At 42.3% G+C, this 22,500-nt stretch overlaps 1 protein-coding gene across 12 annotated transcripts in view; it reads left to right on the forward strand.

Annotated features, from left to right (window-relative positions):
• Window positions 1–22,500, forward strand: part of LOC125029970 (gamma-aminobutyric acid receptor subunit beta-like) — a 330,100-nt gene that overhangs the window by 307,358 nt on the left and 242 nt on the right. For 5 of the 12 annotated variants that reach the window (XM_047620165.1, XM_047620164.1, XM_047620169.1 and 2 more), the window contains 3 exons: window positions 10,103–10,237; window positions 12,740–12,769; window positions 14,105–22,500. The exon at window positions 14,105–22,500 is cut by the window's right edge and continues 242 nt beyond it. In XM_047620165.1, the coding sequence (XP_047476121.1) occupies window positions 10,103–10,237; window positions 12,740–12,769; window positions 14,105–14,269 (330 nt within the window). In that variant the 3' untranslated portion in view covers window positions 14,270–22,500. The remainder of the gene's footprint in view (window positions 1–10,102; window positions 10,238–12,739; window positions 12,770–14,104) is intronic. The other 7 variants (XM_047620168.1, XM_047620173.1, XM_047620176.1 and 4 more) reach the window with 4 other exon arrangements.

A 22,500-nucleotide genomic window follows, 5' to 3' on the forward strand; every position in this document is an offset into this window, starting at 1 on the left:
GTCACCTCTCCGCACATTTTGTTCTTCTTTTCCTGTTTTTCCTCGGATTCCAAAAAAAATATTGTTACATGTCCTTTTCTTCCCTTTCTTCTTCTTCCTTTGCTAGTATTTCCTCAATTTTATTTATATAAAAAAATACTCGCCTTTCAGAATCCTCAATTCTAGTAAGATCACACAAAATTTCTTCGCCAGTGCGAGGTTTTGCAGCCAACGAGATGTAAATTCATTTATCTCTTTGAATAAAGATTTTTAAACCCTTTCCGACCTACTTCATTTGGAATTTTGCCGCCTCTCTCTCTCTCTCTCTCTCTCTCTCTCTCTCTCTCTCTCTCTCTCTCTCTCTCTCTCTCTCTCTCTCTCTCTCTCTCTCTCTCTCTCTCTCTCCCATTTCCTCTCTCTCTTTAAGTTATCTGCCCTTCATTCTTTAATAACGCTTTGTCTATCTATCTTTATATCTTTTTGCTTTCGTTTGTTCGTCTATTTGTTTCCGTCCAAAAATAGAAAAAGAGGGTGATTATTAATTCTGTCAATACCTCTACAGTCATTCAATTTGAATAAAGGAATCAATCAACTGGGTTGTTAAAAACAATAATAGTTTTAATAACGAGGATAAATTTATAGGAATTATAATAATGGTACCTATAATAATAACGATAGTTAAAGCAACAGTGATAGTGATAATGATTATAATTTTAATGATAATGATCATAACAACAATAGTGTTACTATGAAAAGGAAGAAGAAATTTAGAACAAAAAATAAAGACCAGACCACTCCAGCGAAGACAGTGACGTCATCCTTTGAGGAGACGCCATCTATAAAACTGCTTGAACGTTATAAGGCTAATAGAGGGACATTTTAATGCCGCAAAACTGCCATGGTGCCATAACAGTGATGCAGAGCCATGATAATCGGTTGCTGTTAAGGACGAGATGTTTGCGAGGATGCATTTTATTTAAAGAATGTCTCTATGTATCATGCGTAACTTTATTTGTTTTCTAGCGTTTCTCTTCTGTTTTGCACTTTCGATTTGCTCTCACTTCTCGGCTGTTATCTCTGGGTTTTTTTTTTCTTTCTTTCTTTCTTTCTTTATAAACTTATCGTGTTCCATTTCCTCGATACTAAAGTTTAATGAGCTTCTCATCATTCCTCCACATCGTCGGTTGATCATTTTCATTAATTTAGGAGAGTCATACCTTTTTCATTGCTACGATATCCCATTTCTGTTTGCTTCATCTGGGTTTTCTCTGCCCTCTTTCTCTTTAATTATTTTCATATTCATTCCTACTTTATCGAAAACTGCCTTTTGGTATTATCTCTTCTCTCTTTTCTTCACTTCTCTTCTCGTCTCTTCTCTTCTCTCCTCTCGATATCCCCACATTTACCGTCTACTGCCCACAGTGCTCAAAAGGGAATCCAATAACCCCCCTATTCCCCCTCCTTTCTTCCCTCGATCCCATATATTTTCCCATTTTCCCATTTCCCCTTCTTGCCTATTTCCACCTTCCCCCCCTCATCCATAGTTTCAGTCCCCCACCTCCGTCCCTACCTCTCCCTCCCCTCCCTTCTTCCTCCCTTCCTTCTCCCTCCCTTCCCTCTCCCTCTCCTCCCTCTCTCTCTCCTCCCTCTCCCTCCCCTGCCTTCTTCCTCCTTCCCCTCTCCTCCCTTCTCCCACCAGACCTCAACGGCGCTGTCCGACCGCCGTTCCCCGTCGCGACTGCAAATGGCACCATTATTCTAGCATGGACCTTCTCCTGCAGTCTCCCGCGGTTCTATTGTGGTGATGGCTTTGTTGTGACGCCGGACTTGTTGTGGTGATGACCTTCTTGCGGCGGGGGCCTCCTCAGGGTGATGATCTTGTTGTGAAGGCGTTGTGGCTGATCCCGCGGACTTTTGTTTTACCTTTTTTTTTTGGAGGTGAAGGACTTGGTGAACCCATAGTGTTGGTATCGTGTGCGCGCGTGTGTGTGTGTGTGTGTGTGTGTGTATACATATATATATATATATATATATATATATGTATATATATATATATATATATATATATATATATATAAAATGTGTGTATAGCCATGTCTATCTGCATCTATCTATATATATATATATATGTGTGTGTGTGTGTGTGTGTGTGTGTGTGTGTGTGTGTGTATGTGTGTGTGTATGTGTGTATGTGTGTGTGTGTGTGTGTGTGTGTGTGTGTGTGTATGTGTGTGTGTGTGTGTGTGTGTGTGTGTGTATGTGTGTGTGTGTGTGTACATATGCACACACACACACACCCACACACACACACACACACACACACATATATATATGTATATATATACATATATATATATATATATATATATATATATATATATATAGAGAGAGAGAGAGAGAGAGAGAGAGAGAGAGAGAGAGAGAGATAGAGAGAGACCTATACCCATTTTTTCTGCGCAAGTTTGTGGCATAATGCAATGTTACAATTGCTGTGAAGATGCCAGCGTTTCGGAGGAGAAGCGAGTCCCTGTGCTTGCGCTGAGCAGTAGGAGGGTCGCCGCAGGACCGTCGTCATTATAGGATTCTTTTCGTTCTTCATCACACTTTTTTATTCTCTCTTACCTGCTTCTCGAGCCTCCAGTGACACATTACCTCCAATGACGTCATCACAGTCTCCAACCTCGATCTTCATTTTATCTTCCACCCGAGATATTACCCATTTATCTTACGCCAGTCGAAGAGAAAGAGAGAGAGGGGGGAGAGAAGAGAAGAGTAGAATAGGGAAGAGAAAGGAGAGAAAACTAGAAAGAGACAGAGAGAGAAGTGATAGAAAGAGGCAGAGAGAGAGAGAGAGAGAATAGAAAGAGGCAGAGAGAAAAAGAGAAAGAGAGAGAGAGAGAGAGAGAGCAAGAGAAAGAGAGAGACAGAGAACAAGAGAAAAAGAGAGAGAGAGAGAGAGAGCAAGAGAAAGAGAGAGCGAGAGAGAGAGAGAGCAAGAGAAAGAGAGAGAGAGAGAGAGAGCAAGAGAAAGAGAGAGAGAGAGTTTTCCAAGTTTTCGCTATAGAAATTTCCTCATCGAAAATCAGTCCGCGTATCCTTGGTCGTCAGCTTCCCCTTCAGATGGTAACCGCGAATTCTACGTTTTCCTTTTTTTTTTTCTTCTTCTTCTTCTTTTTTTGGTTTAGATGCCGCCATTTACCTTTCTCTCTCCATGTTTCTCTCACTATGTCGTTCTCTTTCTCTTCCCCTTCTCACCCTTCTTTTTCTTCTTCTTCTTCTTCTCCGTCTTCTTCTTTTCTTCTTCTTCTTCTTCTTCTTCTTCTTCTTCTTCTTCTTCTTCTTCTACTTCTTCTTTTTCTTCTTCTTCTTCTTCTTCTTCTTCATCTCCTCCTCCTCCTCCTCCTCCTCCTCCTCCTCCTCCTCCTCCTCCTCCTCCTCTTCCTCCTCCTCCTCCTCCTCCTCCTCCTCCTCCTCCTCCTCCTCCTCCTCCTCCTCCTCCTCCTCCTCCTCCTCCTCCTCCTCCTCCTCCTCCTCCTCCTCCTCCTCCTCTTCCCCCATCCACTTCTCCTCCTCTTCCTCCTCCTCCTTCTTCTTCTCCTTTCCTCTCCTTCTCCTCCTTCCCTTTCGTCATCGTCTTCTCTCTTTCTTTCTCTCATTTTTTTTTCCTTCCTTCCTTTCTTTCTTCTTTCTTTTCTTTCTTTTTTTCTTCCTTCCTTCCTTTCTCTCTTTCTTTTTCCTCTTAAAGCGCTCCTTTGGCACACACATCGCGCACATTATCCAAGCCACTTGACTCCTTTTTTCCATTTTTCTCTCATCATTTTATTTTCGCAAAAGGAAAAATAAAAGTCCGTACAAAGGCTTTCATTTTGGTGTAGTTTATTCTTGGAACTAAAATTGAATTCTAGCGGCCGTCTCGTTAATACCTTAGTTAGGGATGTGAATTTGAGATTCACTTTATGCTGTGTTATTCTGAATGACAGAAAAGGTCAGTGTAATTTCTCTCGTGCCAGCGTGAGGATAAAAAATTGTCCCAATAGCTGGCTGCCTTTTAACGATACTCTTCTCTTATATTCTATTCTATTCCACTCTATTCTATTCGTTTCTCTTACCATCTCTTCTGGTCTCTTTTCTTCTCCTCTCTTCTCTTTTTTCTTCTGTTATCTTTTCTTCTCTTCTCTTTCCTCCTATCTCTTCTCTTCTTTTCTCTTCTCTTTTCATCTCTTCCCTTCTCTCCTTTCTCGTCTCTTCTCTTCTCTTCTCTTTTAGTCTTTTCTCTTCTCTTCTCGCATATCTTCTCTTTTAGTCTTTTCTCTTCTCTTCTCTTCAACCTATCTACCTTTATATATATCTGTCTTTCACACGTACTATACCATCAAAACACAAACAACTACACCAGCTACTGCAATTACTACACAAACTCCTACCACTTCTAATACTCCTACTACTAATAAGCACAGCTAATACCACCATCCCTACTTCCGCCACCACAACTTACGATCACTCCTGCCTTTTTTTTCTTCCACAATAATCCCCTACTAACCCCTCCCCTCCTCCTCCTTCTCCCACCCACCTACACTGAAACCACGTACCCCATACACCGGCAGCGTCATCAAAATTGTAGGTGATGGAAGCCAAGCGAGGAAGCATCAACTGGTAAGCCTAAAGAATGGGGATATAGAGGAATATTAAAGTATCGGAGGCGGGGAAGGGGGGGGATAAAGCAGATAGATTGAGGACTCGAATTATAAGTCTGTTGGGTAGCCAGAAGAAGAGGAAGGTGGGAGAGAGAAAGAGAGGAGAGAAGGAGAGAGACAAGGAGAGGGAGAGGGAAAGGGTAAGGGTGAGGGAGAGAGAGAGAGAGAGAGAGAGAGAGAGAGAGAGAGAGAGAGAGAGAGAGAGAGAGAGAGAGAGAGAGAGAGAGAGACAGAGATTAGAAAGACAAACACAAGCACAGACACAGACAGACAGAAGAACACAGATAAAGAGGCAAATGCGCACGTGTAGCGGACATATAGAGAGAGGCAAAGGAGGCGAGTTGTCGAAGGTCGCATCGCAGGCCAGATGTCTCCACTTCCCCCAACCATGGCAGGAATGCTTCTGAGTTTCAATAATCACTTTCCTGGCGGCGTGCATGGGAGGCCTCTGGTAGGTCAAGTGGGCAGGGGGCGGGGGTGGATAGGCAACTGCTGGGAAGTGGGTCATATGAAGAAATAGAGGACGGTTATAATGTTGTTAATAAGAGTAAGTAGATATCGATTCAGATAAAGAGGACAACTATATGTGCTTCTTTTAAGGACAAATATAGACAGGATCTTTAGGGGGGGGATAAAGTACATCAGTAATTGGGTTTTAGAGCGGATAAAAATCACATTGCTACATATAAGCAAATTACAATGCCAAGAATACAACAGCCGAAGTGAGCGTCGATTTGACAAGGCCGAGCGCAGGGAGGAACTAGTGAAGCAATCCAGCGCAGGTGCGGCCAGGTAAGACCCTCGAGATGGTATGTCTCAAAACAAGAAGGAGGGGAGGGAGAGAGCATTCCAGGGTGGGGTCCAGCAAGATGTCAAGCCAGGCACCGGAATGTTGTTGTCGCAGAGGTTCTCCAGCTGAGGATGGGCGGCTACAGGGGAAGGGGGAGTGGACAGAGGGGAGGGGAGAGAGCCAAAGGAGGGAAAGGTCGCACTGTCCTGGTTTCATACATGTGTATGAGCTGTGTTCTGTGTGTGTGTTTGTTTAGAGGCGTGTGTATGCTGTATACGTGGGCGACAGTACGTGTGTGTTTTTTACATATGCGTATCTATATCCATGTGTACGTACGTGAAAGACGCCAGAACACCATTCTTGGCCTCCTCTCCTCTCTTTCCTTCGCCCTTCCTGCCTCCTTCCTTCCTGCTCGCCCATGCCCTTCCCTTAGACACCCACGGACGGAGAAATGAAGCATCAAACATTCATCTCCGACCAGACCTTCTCACTGGCTGTCTTCGCGGGATTCTCTCCGACTCACCTCCCTTCATCAAGTTCCCTTCGAGGTTCCTTTTGCGAGAGCGGGAGAGGGAAGGAGAGGAGACAGAGAGGAAAGAAAGAGAGAGGGAGGGAGGGAGAAAGGAGAATGAAAGAAAGGGGAAGGAAGAGAGAGGGACAGGGGGAGGGATGGAGGAAGTTAGGGAAGGAGAAACAGAGAAAAGGAAAGAGAGACAGACATACAGACAGAAAAAGAGAAACAGAGAGTAAGAGAGCGAGAGAGAGGGGCGAAGGAAGCAGATAGACAGACAATTGGGCAAAGAGACAGGCGAGCAGATAAATAGACAGGTAAGCTAGGAAACAAACTCTCACATATGAAGACTAACGATTTGGTATGAAAACATTGACATTAATAATAATAAAAATAGAAATATCAAAAACCGAAAAATAAAATAGAGAAAATTGTCGACGTCGGAAATTTTAATGACGTTGCCAGTGCTTTATCGTTACACACAAATCATGTCGCTAAAACATTGCTAACTCGCAGATTCACGCTGCCGCTGTCGATAACAATGCATTGTTGTTGAAATTAAATATAGGGTATAATAGATAATTCAGAAACAAGGGGAAATGTTATTCGCTGTTGTTAGCATTATGATTACTATTGCTATTAGCATCACTGCTAATAGTAATATACATTTTTACTATTCTATATGTGTATTTGTACTTCATATGAAATATCTATATACGTTATGCATCTCTTTTACCGCTCATATGTTTGCGCGTTCCATGACGGGTTCAACGGGAAATTGCATTACCCTTCACTGGCGGAGACCAGAGTGACACGTTGCGTAGTTGAGCGCGCGTGGGCGGCCGTATTGGGCGGCCGGAGGCAGGAGGTCCCGACTTGGCGTATCGGGCAGGCGCTGGAGAGAGGGCGGGCAGCGCACGGCGGAGGAGAGGGGGCGGCCTGAGTGGAGTGGCCGCGGGAGAAGTGCAGCCGGCTTGTTAGTTGGGAGAAATTTCACACAGGTCCAGCGGCGCGATCTGCATAAACCCCTGAGGTGAGGGTGGGCGGGGCTTGGCATCCTCCCGGTGGCTGCCCTGGGAGGTTACCATGACAACGCGGCATGGATCGCCCGGGGAGAGGAGTGTACACTTGTAACATCCTCGACTCAGCCTCTCCAGGAAGCTGAACTCCCTTCTCCTCCCAAGCTCCCCATTCCTCCCTGAGACTCCCCACTCCTCCTAAATCCCTTGCCCTTCCCAACTCTCTCCTCCCTTACTCCCCCTTCCTCCTAAATTCCCTTCTCTCATCCCCATCTCTGCCCCTTCCCTTCGTCCACCTGCCTGCTGCACCGCGGTTTCGAGCGCCGTAGGTGGCTGCCTGTAGTAATGAAGTGGTTTTCGTGAATTATTCCTTTAGAAGACAAACAAATCTTCGTTGTTTAAGTCTCTCTTGATTGTCTATTTTTCTTTGATTTATGTCTTTCTATTTACACGTTAATCTATCAATTTTTCCATCTCTTCTTAGTCTATTTCCTTTTTTTTTTCTTTCTTTCTTTTAATTTTTCTTCATTTCTTCCTTCCTTCTTTTCTTTCTTTCTTCCTTTTCTCTCCTTTGTTCACCTTTATCTACTTATCTTCATCCCTATCTCCCGCCACTTTTCGTTTTTTTTTCGCACTCTGCCCCCGACCCTTCCACGTGTCCGCTATTCAAATAATGGCTTTGTTTAACTTCAAACTACTCTTTCCCGATTCCCCTTTATATTGACATTACGTGTCCGCCTCCCCTGTCCTCCCTCTCCTCCCCCCCCCCCCCCCCTCACCCTTTCCCGCCTGCGCTACCGTTTCGCTTCGATTTTGCTTTTCTCTGAATTTCGAACTGACAGCGGTCGAACTTATTTGCTTAATGACAAAGTGCAAATATGAAAAGAGAGATGGAGATGGAGGGAGGGAGAGAGGAAGAGAGGAAGAGAGGGAGAGGGAGAGAGAGAGAGAGAGAGAGAGAGAGAGAGAGAGAGAGAGAGAGAGAGAGAGAGAGAGAGAGAGAGAGAGAGAGAGAGAGGGAGAGAGAGAGAGAGAGGGAGAGAGAGAGAGGGGGGGGGGGAGAAGAGAGAAAAGGGGTAGGGAGAGGAAAGAGGGAGGTGCAACAAACAGAGAGACAAACTCACAAAGACCGAGACAGCGACAAACAAACAGAGAACAAAGAGAGGGAAAGCGAACCGGACTGAGAAAATTGCATTTTTCGTTAAATAAAAAAAAATAAAAAATGCCTCGTATACGTTGGTCAATTCGTGACCCCGGTTCCCCTCGCCACTAAGTCAACCCAGCTGGCAAGAGAGATACAAGAGAATTGGATTGGGGATTCATCAAATGTCGTCAACACCGGCGGCCATACCTCGTCGCCCTGTGTAACGTAGCCAGAGGGACGCAATATTCCAGGGGACCGTTTAGGATGACATCGTTGTCCTTTCCCATCCGCTTCACAAAAATGAAATCGTCGTAATAAACAATTTTCCGAAGCTACGGCTGCGGAAGCATCTGGAACGCCGCCTCGCAACGATCGTCCCCAACCTCTCTACAAAGGGTCGCTTACCTTTAACTTACCTCGAGTAGTATTACTGGGTCACACGGAGGGAGGGAGAGAGAACAGTTATGAGTTGCCGCGTAGTTATGGAGGACGTGGAGACCTCCTTATTTGATTTTGGGAGGAATATTGTTAACAGGATGAAGGTGATAAGAGCGGGAGGATCTTTTGGAATGTTTTTCTCTGTCTAACACGAAATGAAAACCTGATAAACAACAAAGAGATTGGCATTTTGGAATAAAATTCCTGGAAACACACGATATCATGCTGTCTTACAGAGCTGTTTTTCATCATCCTTTCTCATCTAATATCTCTAAGCCATCTTATGACAAAGGAATATAGGAAAAAAGTTGCAGAAGCATATTGCTTAAGAGGTACACCTGTGGTAGGTTAAAGAGCGGGAGCAAGGGGGGAAGGGGAAGGCACATGAAGATGGAGAGCCATTATCAATTTTCCCACGAGGGCAAATTCATGTTGTGGAGAAAGGACGATTATCATACTACGTCAAGTGTGTAGCACTACGAATCACCAGGTGAGAGAGAAGCTTAAACACACTACTAAATGTTGAGAAAGGAGCTACAGACAAGCGGTTTCCAGATGGGACCAAAGGGGAGAGGAATTACTGTCGGGAATTTCTACGCATTTAAAGGAAAACACAGGCAGGTTATCTGCTACTCTAACTGAGCAGTCGGTGTGGTCGGTTTTCCAGTATTCTATTGTGAACAAAGGGGTTTTACCTATCTATCTGCCTTGACTTGGTTACGTGTGTATGCTAATCCAAAGGTGCAAATGGTAGCATTGTATGGGTAACTTTATGTAGGCATTTTTGTTTCTTTTTATTGGGAACAACTAGGGATAGTTACCTACAACAACTTCCTTCTTACCTTTTGTATAAACATTGCTCATGTTCCGAATTATATCTATTTGCATAGAATCTGAAACCATATCTGCAGTGTCACACATTTTCATACGTTATGCACCATACAGTAAAAAAAAAAAAAAAAAAAAAAAAAATCACCTAATAGCACCCGACAATGCACCTTCCTAAAGCACCAAACTCTTTATATATAATGCGAAGATCACAAAGCACAATGCATTGCAGTGGACGAATATCAGCCGCAGAGTATTCCCTGGCACCATATCGCACGAAGCACCAAATACTCAGTGAGGCACGGCGACTGAAGGAAAATAAAGTATTATGTGAGAGGTAGATGTAAAATGCCACACGCACGTATGAATGGGCTTCATAAATTATTTTCCAGTCCCATTTGGGTTCCACACAATTTATCACTATTATTTGCACTCCAGAGCCTTTCATTAGGTCTAATAATAAACTTTCTTGTTTATGACAATTATGCATTTATACATGGATAATGTCAAAAGCATGCACCTTTTCTCTGACGTATGATATAACTGACATAGACTGTAGTCGGTATAGAGTGTAATTAGCGTAGAATCATCTTACAGCACAGGCGCTGTAATCCGCTCTGGGTCATGGATAACCCCATGAGCAAGAGCCAAAGCCAAGTAGCTATTCCTGGCCCGGTCGTAAGTCGCTCATTGTTCCAGGAGGTCCGGTATAAGCTTCACGATCCGAAGACCCACACCAAAGGTGGCACCCTTGAGAACACCATCAACGGGAGGGCAGACGAGGAAGCCCCACCTCCCATTGCTAACTTGTTGCCACATAAGGACATCAACAAGGTATAGTAACCTGCTTATCTCTACCCTTACAGGGTTTTGCAACACCTCGCTTCTTCTCTCTTTTCCCATCCCTCTATCCACCCCAACCTGTATGTTAGGACGAGTTCCCTCCTACCCTTTCCTCTTCATTGTATCTGGTCAGTACCCTTGTAGTAGGACTGTAGTCTGTGCCTTTCACTCTCCCCTATTATCATAGGGATGTAGTGTCCTGTCCCCTCCTTACCCTTCCATTGGCGCTCTGGGTATGCTTCGTCAACCTTCTGTACACAATCAAAGAATCTCTCTCTCTCTCTCTCTCTCTCTCTCTCTCTCTCTCTCTCTCTCTCTCTCTCTCTTCTTTCTTTCTTTCTTTCTTTCTTTCTTTCTGTCTTTCTTTCTCTCTCTCTCTGTCTCTCTCTCTCTCTCTCTCTCTCTCTCTCTCTCTCTCTCTCTCTCTCTCTCTCTCTCTCTCTCTCTCTCTCTCTCTCTCTCTCTCTCTCAACCTATTTGTCTATTTACCTAAATTCTATGTCTTTCTTTCTGTCAAGATATCTTGACAGAAAGTACGTGTTTAGCTTTATCTCTACCTGACCGTTAGACTCTTTTCTGTCTTTTCTTCTGCCTGTCTATCTATACTTCTATCAGAAGCGTGCCCAAGTGTGCTCTGTGCCCAACCAGTGACCTGTTACTGGAGCCATGACCCACCTCAATAACCTCCTAGCATCATACTTCAGTATTTCCTTTGTCCTTTTCACTTCGACATCCTGCCTGTAACTCTGGATTGTACATCCTTTGAAAATCTAAAACTAAATCCTGTTTATTCCTATCCTGCCACTTATCCTTGCCTCTATCCCAACCAGTCATTCCTTTCCTTACTAAGAACAGGAAAGCGTACAAACTTGCCCGTTTACCTACCAGCTACTACTGAACCCACCCTTCAATATACCCCTCCCTCCCACCCTTCCCGCCGCCACCAAACGTTTCTGACACAACTCCTTCAGGCGTGAGTCAACGTTAGAAGAAATTGACGTTTATTTACCACCTTTTCTCCTCTGCCCCGCCATCCCCCAGTGCCCCTATGCCGCGCCTTCTCGACTTTGATGCCCCATGAAATTTATTATTTTTGCCCTCCAATATTTCTCATTTTAGCGACTATTCGACCTGAGATGACCCCGTCCCGTTCCCCTCCTCCTACCCTTTCAAACAGGATGCAGCACGATTCAAGGTTAATTTGACCCCATAACCCGTCCACTCCATGAACTCTCCATTCCCTATATTTAGGATAAATGTCTCCAAAAATCCTGGATAAAGTCCCCTCGACTTGGTTGTCTTCGCCCCCCCCCTACTCCCCTCTACCCCTGAGGATGACCTGATCTGCCTTCGTCTTGGCTGCCTCACGACCCTAGAGATACTCCTGTACAGTAAGATGATGGCGAGAATGTATCAGCTTTCGACTCCTCCAAAATTTCCAAAATCTTTCTCTCCTGTAACCGAGTTCAGACTACCTTTTTGATAATATATACTAAAGCCTTTCTTAAGCTTTATCAAGTCTGTAATTTTGTATGTTTCTGTAAACAACTAAGAGCAACTTTAACAAATGAATATAAGTTTTCAAAGTTGTGACAGATAAAAGTAGATAAGATCCACTACTTACACTTACCCGAGCTCTACGCTTAATAGGCAAAGAGCCAGGGACAAAAATCGTCCATGTACACACACCGTTTTACTACTTAAGAAAGAGTTTAAGAAGCGCCACAGAGCAGTCTTGTCTTACTCGGTCAAGATATTTACTGAAATGTTTAGGCAAGATGCTGAATTTACTACATCAGTCTACAAGAACCAGATGCCTCTCCTTACCCACAGTTCTATACTGTTCTCGAAATTTTGCATTTTTAGAGAAAAGTATTTGCTTCTGAAGCATCATGAAACCATGTGCATAATGTAAATACAATTGACTTTTTTCGTTTCTTATTTTTTGCATGTGCAACTGCCAGTCTCATGCCGGCATCCTGTACTCAGCATCTTGATCTTAAGGCATAAGAGGATTATCAGGCATTCGTTACCTGCTATTTCAACAAAGAATGTGCATCATGTTATAATCTCGCAGCTACTTGAGTCTGCTAGCCCAAGATCTCTCATTACAGGATTGTCTTGCCTCTGCTAGCATAGGTAGCATTCATAATTCCTTAATACAAAGTACAAAGAAATCACTTACCCACAGTCCATGCTAGTCATAATCTTGTCTACTTTGACCGAGATGGAATGCATTTAGGTAGTCAGCACTAGTGGCTACAAAAACCTGTAATGCGCTTCTAGGAATTAATGACATGCCGAGTTTTAGCCAGTTCTAGCTGCCAAGTTCTTTTTTACAGTATATTTGAATCATCACCATGACCTTGGTGTAGCCAGAAACTTTTACTTATTACTCTGGTTTAAACCCACGGAGAAGACACACTCGTTTTTTTAATATATTTTAGAAACAAGAATGACAGAAAATCATTTTTTCCTTTTGTTGTTTTACAGATCACAACTAATTTCGCGCTGAGACAACATGTATGTTGGATATCTCTTTGGTCTGCTGTAGCCCTAAGTGTAGCTTGTAAGAAGCCCAGGCTTTCAGCTCGCGAAAGACCTGGCGTCGGTCTCCCTTGCACCCAGCGTTCTCGAAGACTTGTCCTGACTGTAGAGAGGGGCCTAAGTCATAATAATCTTGTACCTCCTCACCGTATAACCGAGAGAGGATAGAAATAGGTGGAATAAAATCAATATAATCAGGTGCTTGTTCTTTGAGAGCGGCGGGTCCAAGGTGACTAAAGTGTGCATGCCGGCAACCTGAGGGAGGTGTACCTCAGCCTCACTGCGCAGAGTGAAAGGGAGAACACGTAGAATGAAGAGAAGACGATGTGCGGGTTTGTGCGTGTTTGTATGTAAGTGCGTGCTTGTGTGTGTGTGTGTGTATGTGCGTGTGTGTGCTTGTGCGTGTGCGTGTGTGTGTGTGTGTGTGTGTGTGTGTGTACGTGTGCGTGCGCGTGTGTGTGTCTGTGAAGATGTATGTGTGTATGTCTATGCGTATGTCAACTGCATTCATATATTTACTTCTATATACATCGTTTATGTACTTCACAGATGTTAAAAAGTGTCTTTGTCGTAGTGTGAATCCATGCTCTAAAGGTCTGTATCAAGGACCTTCTTGTGAGCGAGCCTGTACACGTGCATGCATGAGCGCAAGTCAGGAAGAATGGTAACGGAGAATGCAAGTAGTTAAAAAAATAGAAGCGAGAAGAAAGGTAAGGAAGAGAGAAAGGGTAAGAGAGAGGTGTACACTCGTCGTTCCTGGCACATGTTCGTAACTGTTCAAGTACGAAAGATTCTGTTCAAGTTGTTAAGAAGTTATATCTTCACTCGTGTTTTAAATGAACAGAGATCCAGAATAGCATTTTTTGCCAATGTTTAGGATAAATGCAAGGGTAAGTAAATCATGAATAATATTAATGGAAAATCGTGTTTTATCCCAATGCTTATAACATCATCAATGCGATAGTTAGATAAATATTGCCTCAAACAAATATACTAATAGTTATAGAAATATTTTAGCTTTGCAATTATACACCAAATGCATTTGTAGCATTTATACTGTAACTAAAATAGTCATCACACAGATAATCCACTAAACACAAAGAGCTGGTCGGCATATGAGAGATGACTTTATCAAAATCAAAGTAAACTAAGTCAGAGTCAAGAGTAAAACTATCTCAGACCGATATGCCTGACAATGCATTGTGTTTAGTGTCCAGTATGTAAGATGCTCTTATAGACACATATTCACATGTAATGACGAAGATCTCCGACTTGGCCCCAGCAACTGACCCTTGACCCGTCTCTTTCCAGGGACTCAACAAGTTGTACGGTTGCTCACCATCTGACATCGATAAATACTCCAGGATCGTCTTTCCGGTCTGTTTTGTCTGTTTTAATCTGATGTACTGGATAATTTACCTTCACATCTCCGACGACTCTGACGAAGATCTCATTCTTCACAACGCTGAGGGTTAAAAACCGAGGACTTAGAAATAACATCGTACAAAGATTGACTTTTCATTCTTCTTTGGTTCGGTCTATGTGTTTGATTCTGAGTTGGCCAGCGTTGAAGTTCGACTTTTTTTGGTCATTTCGTTGTTGTACTGAACGTTTATAATATGAGGATTTTTCATCTTACTTTTTTTGGGGGGATAATGATGTTGCGTTGATTATACATGGTTAAGGATTTGGTTCAGATCTACTCACAATTTTTATGTCTGCGAGACCGTCTCAGGTTAATGAAATTCTCACGTAACTGTATAATATTAATGCAATGATAATCATACCTTAGCAGTCCTGCACATTATCACTTTATCATTATAGCTAAAAAGGAGAGATATAATGTGGTTGAGAGATGATAAGAAGCAAAGGGAAAGCAAAAAGAAGAAAAATCAATAAGAGGACTCGAAATCCTAAAATAGACTAACAAAGATATGCAAAGCCCCCTCCCCACCGACCTTCCCCACCATCATCCTCTTAACACTCTAGGCCCTTCGCCCTTTCCATAGATCCCTGAAGCCCCTGAGAATAACACCCTCAACAACCTTGCCTCACCCTATAATTCCCCCTCCTTCCTTCTCCCCCTCCCCCGCACAAAAAATAACAAAAAACAAAAAATAAAAAAGCATTCCGCCTCTCAACCTAGTACCTTGAGTTCACTTGGAGAGAGTAACATCTCCCGTTGCCACGCTTACTTCTGCTTCCTTCCACATCTGAGAAATCAAGGTCCAAGGTTCAGATCAAGGTGGAGTGATCTTCAAGGGTTTTTATAAAAGACCGACGCTCGGAGGGCATCTTCAGAGATAGAGACCAAAAGGTTGAGTAATCCGCGAGATTCAAGATCGAAGGTGGAGTGATAGAGATAGGTAGTCGAACTCCAGGCAACCTCGAGAGTGGTCAGAAAACAATCAGTGTGACGTGGAGAGAATCGGATGGAATAAAAAAATAATAAATCAGCCCACTCGAAGTAAACCTTGTACTTTATTATGAGTTATACATATATATATAATCAAGTTGTAGCGACCTTTTCAGGGTTTAGATGAATTGTATAAAAAAAATAAAATCACAGGGGTTTCTCATCTCACCACTTAAGAGACCTTCGAAAAAGATATCTCCTCGCTTCAAACTCGGCGACTCGGAGGTCTTATAAAACCCTATGCTATGAAAAAAGATGTATATCTCTCTGCGGGAATCCCACAATGCAAAAATACATATATACATATATATATATATACATTGCAGGGACCGAGCATTGCCGATAAGGTCCTTTTTTATCATCATGAACCCGGGATATAGCAGATCAGACAATTCCTACTAGTTTATATGGATGATCAACATAGTTTATATAAATTCTCTGGTTATCATAACATACTTCTGATTTACAAGAACTAGGCTAAATGCTTTCCTCTACACATCATTAAAGCTTTTCTGTACAAACGCTAATGCTCACCTCATGGAGATTAAGACTGCGTCCTTCATCCCATTGGCCTCGGGGGCCGTGCGGCGCTATGACGTCACAGCGGCAGGACGATGTCAAAGCAATGATGTGACTTCACGGTATTGTTGTGACGTTACGGTGGTAGGATGACGTCAGGGCAATGATGTAACGTCAGAGTATTGCTTGTGACGTCATGGCATGATGACTTACATACGTAAAGAATGGTTGTAGTCCCAGAGCCCGTCACAACACCATTGTGACGCGACAGTGGTAGGGTTGATGCCACAGTCGTGAAGTGACGCGGCTCTCCGTAACAGTTGTGACGCGGCCGCACGACACGGCCCGAGACCAGACCGGAAGAAGAGCGCAGCCTTGATGTTTTACGCCACACACGTGTGAAATGTCTTTCATGAGTATTCCTCACGCATGGTGACGTGTGCGATGCGGCTTCGGCCTGTGGGTCGGAGCCGCTGTGTGTCTGAGTACGTGTAGCCATTCATATGTATTCCCACGGTGGTTTTCTGTTGTAGGCCCAAAGAGAATTCTTTGTAAATTCTCTTTGATGTGATAAGTAGATTTCTGAGTTTCAGTGAAAAAAAGATGTCAGGATATTAAATGTATGAAGTTATTAATATCAGTAATGAATATATTCATTCATTACAAGAGAGCTGCTAATACTGAGAATATGTATAATATATATAAATATAAATATATGACTTTTGTACGATTTCATGAAGTCATTGCTAACAGTACCGACGTCTAGGAGAAGAAGTAGGGGTGACGACCTCTGCCGTATGAAGTGCTTCTTGTGATATAATAACTAAGGCCGGAATGGACCTCTAGTGTTGTGTGGCCCCCCCGGCGCGGCACACCATGTGGACTGCATCACCGCAGCTTGGCTTACCCCGTGCAAGCATATCCATGGCCAAGGTGGACTGAAGCCCTCGACTGGTAAACCGAGGCCCGTCTTGTGATATAAGTTTACTCTGCCTGAGGACACTGAGTGTACAGAGTTGTCAAGTGTCGTGGGAGAACCTGTGCCTCACGGCGGCGACGCCCAGCTGGAGCCAAACATCATGTGGGCCTCCCTCGGCGCATGCGCACACGCCAAGTTTACGCTGAAAAGCATGTCGCCCTAGGTTATAACCACGTTGTGTATAATCACCCTTTCTGGTGCTCTTGGTATTGCTAATGAATCCCTCACACCTGGAGTACTGTTCGTTCCGCCTTACTTGAATTTTGTACAATCTGTGAGACAGTAGCAGAGACCGGCCGCAACAAGCCTCGACACCAGCGTCACGTGGGTGATCATCCACAACGTAAACAGTTTGTGTGTAAGAAGCCTCATGCCTATATGTTCATCGCTTTGTACCGCTTGAAGATATATAGCATATGCTAATGGTAATAACTAGAGTACTTTGCGTTACTGGTCAATAAGTAACTCAATAACTTGGCGCGGAAAGTTCGGGATATACGCGGTCACTTTTTCTCTACATGTAACTTCGCTGCCTGACGCTGACTCGACGCAAACTAGGCCATCAGGATATACTTCTGTCGCTGCTTATGCTGGCAGGTATGCTTTTCCGTTTTACATTTTGTGATCAAAAACATTAAAATGTAAACCTATCTTGTTTAGACATTTTTGTAAGGATTCCCATGGATTAAACATAGATATAAAAGTGTGTATATGTACATATGAAAAATTTTACAGTTGTTACATAAATACAGTTGCTCACCCAAAGATAGGTCAATAGAATCCAATTGGTGTGATCAAGGCTGAAGCAGATTTTCAGCAGATTCAGGAATTTTCCAAGAATTTATTTTTATCAAATAAGCCTAATTTGTACTAGATATCAGTGTCAGCGCTCCTGAAATGTACATAGCTTATAGAGTAACAGATAAGGGTAGAATTTATTTACTGCATGGTTCTATTATGTTTTCGTGTTCATGTCTAGCAATATCTTGTTAGACTATAAATGTTCATTAATACAAAAAAATGTTTGAGTATGGAAGCTGAAATAACCTTTATTCCATGAAGTCTGTGAGGGACTTTAAACTCATAGCATTTTGTGCATTCGGTTTCGTTGACTTCTTCGTGGTCAAAAGTTCTTGATTTTCTTCACCTCTGTCAACCATCTGTGGCCCCTTCGATCAGAGCCTCACTTGCTGTCTCAACTGTCCCCTCCTCCTCTTCCTTGCGAGTAATGTGTTTGTTTTATCGCAAGCATGTTTTTTTATTTCTTTTCTCGTTTATCCTTCCATTCTTCGACCTCATTCTGTGCTTCATTCACGTCCTTTACGCCTTGCTCGTTGTGTCATCTGTTATCTTATTTTCGTTATTCCTCCGAATTTATCATTGCGACCTTCCAAAATTTCCTTCGTCTCAATTTTAATCATGGCTGTTTTTTTCCATTTTAATTTCCTATTATCGGCTACTTATCTGCCTTGTTCCTTTCTTACTTCCTTCTCCCCCTTCTCTTTTTCCTTCTCCACTTCCTCCATTCACTCATCCTCCCTCCCTCGCCGTCTCCTTCTTGCGCTTGGGTGTTCCGTTTCCTTAAAGTGGTATGAAGTAGGAAATTAAGTTCTAGTCAAATCATCAACGTTAACCACTCATCTCTCACCATGAATGCCCGTGCACTTTACCGGTTTCATGAATAGGGTTTTTGAATAATCGATATTTATTATTAAACAGACCTGCAATCATGATCTGAGTGTTTACATAGATTTTATGGACGTTATGAATAGAAAGGTGAAATATTTAGATAAAACGCGATTGTTTTAACACAGGACCTTCCTATGTTTCTCTGTTGGTAGATGTTGGATGCCGTAGTCTGTGGAAATGCGGAGCAAAAATCCCTACATTCTTGTATAAATAAATCATATATATATACATATATATATATATATATATATATATATATATATATATATATATATATAGGCTTAAATGTTTCTAGGCAAGTGGTCGGGATTTATATACATATATATAAATATCAGAACTTGGGATAATACTATTTTTATTTAGATCGTATGACGGGATCACCGCACGCAATTTCACTGGTATCAATAATTCAACTCATGTTTCCGAATAGTAGATTTATTACTCGCGGTAAAATTAGAATGTGTTAACATGGCGATAATTTCCCCCAGCGTGAGGAAGTAGCAATCTATGTTTACGAGAAGATCTGGCTGGGAGTCCGCCTGATCTTTTCAGCGTTTATATAATGTAGCTTATTTGGACGTGTTTCATATTGTTTCGATATATTCTCGGTTTTACGGGACGGTGTTAACGGTCTTGTGTTTTGAGCCTCCCTCTGAATGACCGAAGATATATAAATGTATGGATATATAAACTTATACATATATACATACATGCATGTATATATATGTATATATATGTATGTATATATATATATATATATATATATATATATATGCGTGTGTATGTATATATATTCATAGATATATATGTACAGTATGTCACGTAAGTACGGGTTCCATCTACCCTACATACCCTAACCTGTACTACCACACATGCAGACATTGTAGCCGTGTTCCCCATCGCTCAAAAGACTGATCATCACCAGCACCAGATGTACCTTGTGTTCCTTCCTCGGTGTCATGTACTTCCGCCTCTTCCTCCCGTCACGTGCTAAATGTCCCCCACCCCCCGCCCCTTGCCCTCTTACCCTATGCTACGCGTTCATCTACTTCTACTTCCCTTCTTTCTCTCTCTTCTTCTTATGCCGTCTCTCAGCGTCGATCCACCCTGTTATACCTTTCTTGATTTCCCTCGCTGGTCTTCAGGCTTCTTCAGCGACTTATTTCCGGACAAGTACCGCGATACTCGAGCGTCTTCTTGAAGGAGACTGGAGGATATCGTCACGGGGATCCTTGGCTTCTGTTTCTCCTGTCCTTCCCCTTCATGGCACTGTCGCTCTGTCGGAGCTTTGTCCTTATAGGAGCAGTTTCTCACGCCAGTATCCCTAGTCAAGTCGTCTTCACTGTTGTTGTCATAGCTACTTTCTTTGGTCACTCACTAGTCCATTTTATTGTGATTGTTTGGGTTTCATTAGGAACGGTTTGATTGTCAGTGTTATTATTATCAATTATGTTATCAATATTTGTACAGTTTATCTGGTTATTATCAACGGCATTTTATTTATCAATGTTATTATTACTGCAAACTATGTATTTTTAATGATTTCTAACATTAACATTATTACTACTACTATTTATATTACTGTATTATTAGGTTCATTATTACTGTTAATAATAATGGATTGTTTCATCGCCATTGTCATTCTCATCATCATCAATATTATTACTGTCATCTCGAGGTATTACTTACACGTCATAGCTGCCTTCTAAACACCAGTGTATTTTGTGTTCGTTCTTAGACGTATCACCTGTTTCCTGACACTTCCTTCTCGTTTCTGATCTCTCACGTCACCCCACGAGTTATCCATCGGCATTTACTCCTCATAAGACTCATTACTGTGAACCCAGACCCCAGTCTTAGTCCCCATAAGACTTATTACTGCCACCCCAAACCCCAGTCTTAGTGGGGCAAAACACACACATTGCAGATCACGAAAATTTGGTACTCCCCATTCACTCTTGCTTCCGCACTGTACTAAATCATTAACAAGGACGGCTCTCAGCATGACATGCGACCATGCATTCATGCTTTCAGTCATGTAAATTTTTGATATCCGTACCCCCTCGAGATCCGATCCGCAACACAGTATCAGTTTCGCAGCATGTTTATTTTGCTCATCACATCCCATGCATTCACTGATGCCTTTCACCCTCCGTCAGTATACACAAGTTTCCGCTCTTTCTTTTCCTACATTTACGCCGTTTTCTGTAGCCAGTCGTGGGGTGACAGTTTTAGTGCAGGTAAATGCGAATCTCCCAGGTGACGCATGCCGAAGGCTCCACAGGAGGGAAAGAAAAAAATGCCTGTACATGCATGTAACGTTTTTTGTTTTTACACATTGCTCAAGCTAGTAAGAAGGCATATGATGTACACATTATGAAAAGCTAGTAACCTTATGGCAGACGATGCTATCAAGATAGAGTTTCTGTTTTACTCATTATTTGTGAATGTTCTTAAGTCACGCCAATTTGGATCTTCGGTTTATCTTTCTCACAGTTAACCGAATATTTATAGTTAGATTATTTTGCTTAAATAGATAGCAGAGCTCTTTATAGATGTTTATTGTGTTAATTATTGGAAAGTCTAATATGTGGAAAATAAGGACTATGTAGATAAGATATTTAATACTGTTTACGAAAAAAATGTGTAAGAAAAGTAAGCATAATCTATTTAAAAAAATCAACACACCATTTGTACATAAGTATAAATATCCATCATGCTCAGATGTAGTTTAAGAACATTTTCGCTCTTAGTTACAGTGTGTTCTTCATCATGTTATTTTGGGGTAGGAAAATAAACCACTGAACTACGTGGCTGGTGGGGTCTTGTTAGCTACTGGTCAGTTATCTAGAGCTTTGTCCCAGTTTATCTGTTAGATATGTGTCCAGTTAAATGGGTTCTATAATTAGACATGTTCTAATCTATGAAATGTAATATGAATATATATATACATAGATACATATATAAATAAAAGACAAATCCCCCGATGGTCCTTTTGAGGTATATCTAATAACAGGGCGTTAAAAGTGTTACTAGTCCCATTTACAACCGTTTCTAATAGTATCCCCTGAAATATCTCTGTGAATCCCATTTTTTATGATCCCTGCTATGAGACTAGCATCCTCATCATTTAGATCCCATAGCTGTGTAATTCGGTGGTTTTGTGCGGGGTTCATTCTCACTTTAATTTGAGGTTCCTTAACCAAAAAATATATAAAAGGCCCCTTTGGTCCCAAGAGATTGTAAAAGGCTGTATTCGCCGGGTTGACATACACGTATCTGATGTTTACCTGCACAAGTTTCTAAGGCCATGTTTATTTTCACAAATCATCCGTGTGCGTTCCAATGTTTCTGTTCCCGCCCTGGATTTCCACGCGAAGTAGGGGCTAGTCGTCGGCGAGTCGGAGACGGGACCTCTCTGCAGTTTTGTAACAACGAAAGTGATGATAAAGGACTTATTGAGTTCTTTCTTTACATGTTCCTTACCGTCGTTTATTTCTCTAGGATATTTTTTATCGAGAGTTTGTTTTTACTATAACGAAGATGAGAATAACTATATCCTCTTTCATTTGCATACTAGATATGGGATTATATACATACATATTTACTGATAGCATACAGAGTCAAATCAGCACCGTCGTCCTCTAGGGCGAAGGGGATGACGGCCGATTTAAGTACAAAATGAAAGAGGATTCGTAGATAACTAACCCTAGAGACTACCCCAAGTAAGGATCTGACAGAACAGCAAAATTTATATATTGTCTTTGCTACCAAACACTATAAACATGGTGCTCTCCTGTCATTTAGGTCGAGAATACCCTCTCCCCCAGATTCAATACGAATAAACCCCCTCCCCAGCCCCCTTACCTTTCTAAGCAATCAGAAATTTTGTACAGTATGTGGTGTAGCACTATCTTCCTCAGCACTCACCTGTTTTGTTCCAGGTTTAGCAGACATTCATCAAACCAGTGGTCAAGTATGTTTTAATATTCATAGCAACAGTGCTTACTTAGGGAGTGTTCGGGTCACGGATTCTTGATCAAATGGAAACATCATTGATTGGTTGTTGTTGTTGTTAAAGCACGCTCGCTGATTGGTCGAGCG

The sequence above is a fragment of the Penaeus chinensis genome, chromosome 10 (assembly GCF_019202785.1).
Source record: "Penaeus chinensis breed Huanghai No. 1 chromosome 10, ASM1920278v2, whole genome shotgun sequence".
In the NCBI taxonomy this organism is placed as follows: Eukaryota; Metazoa; Arthropoda; class Malacostraca; order Decapoda; family Penaeidae; genus Penaeus; species Penaeus chinensis.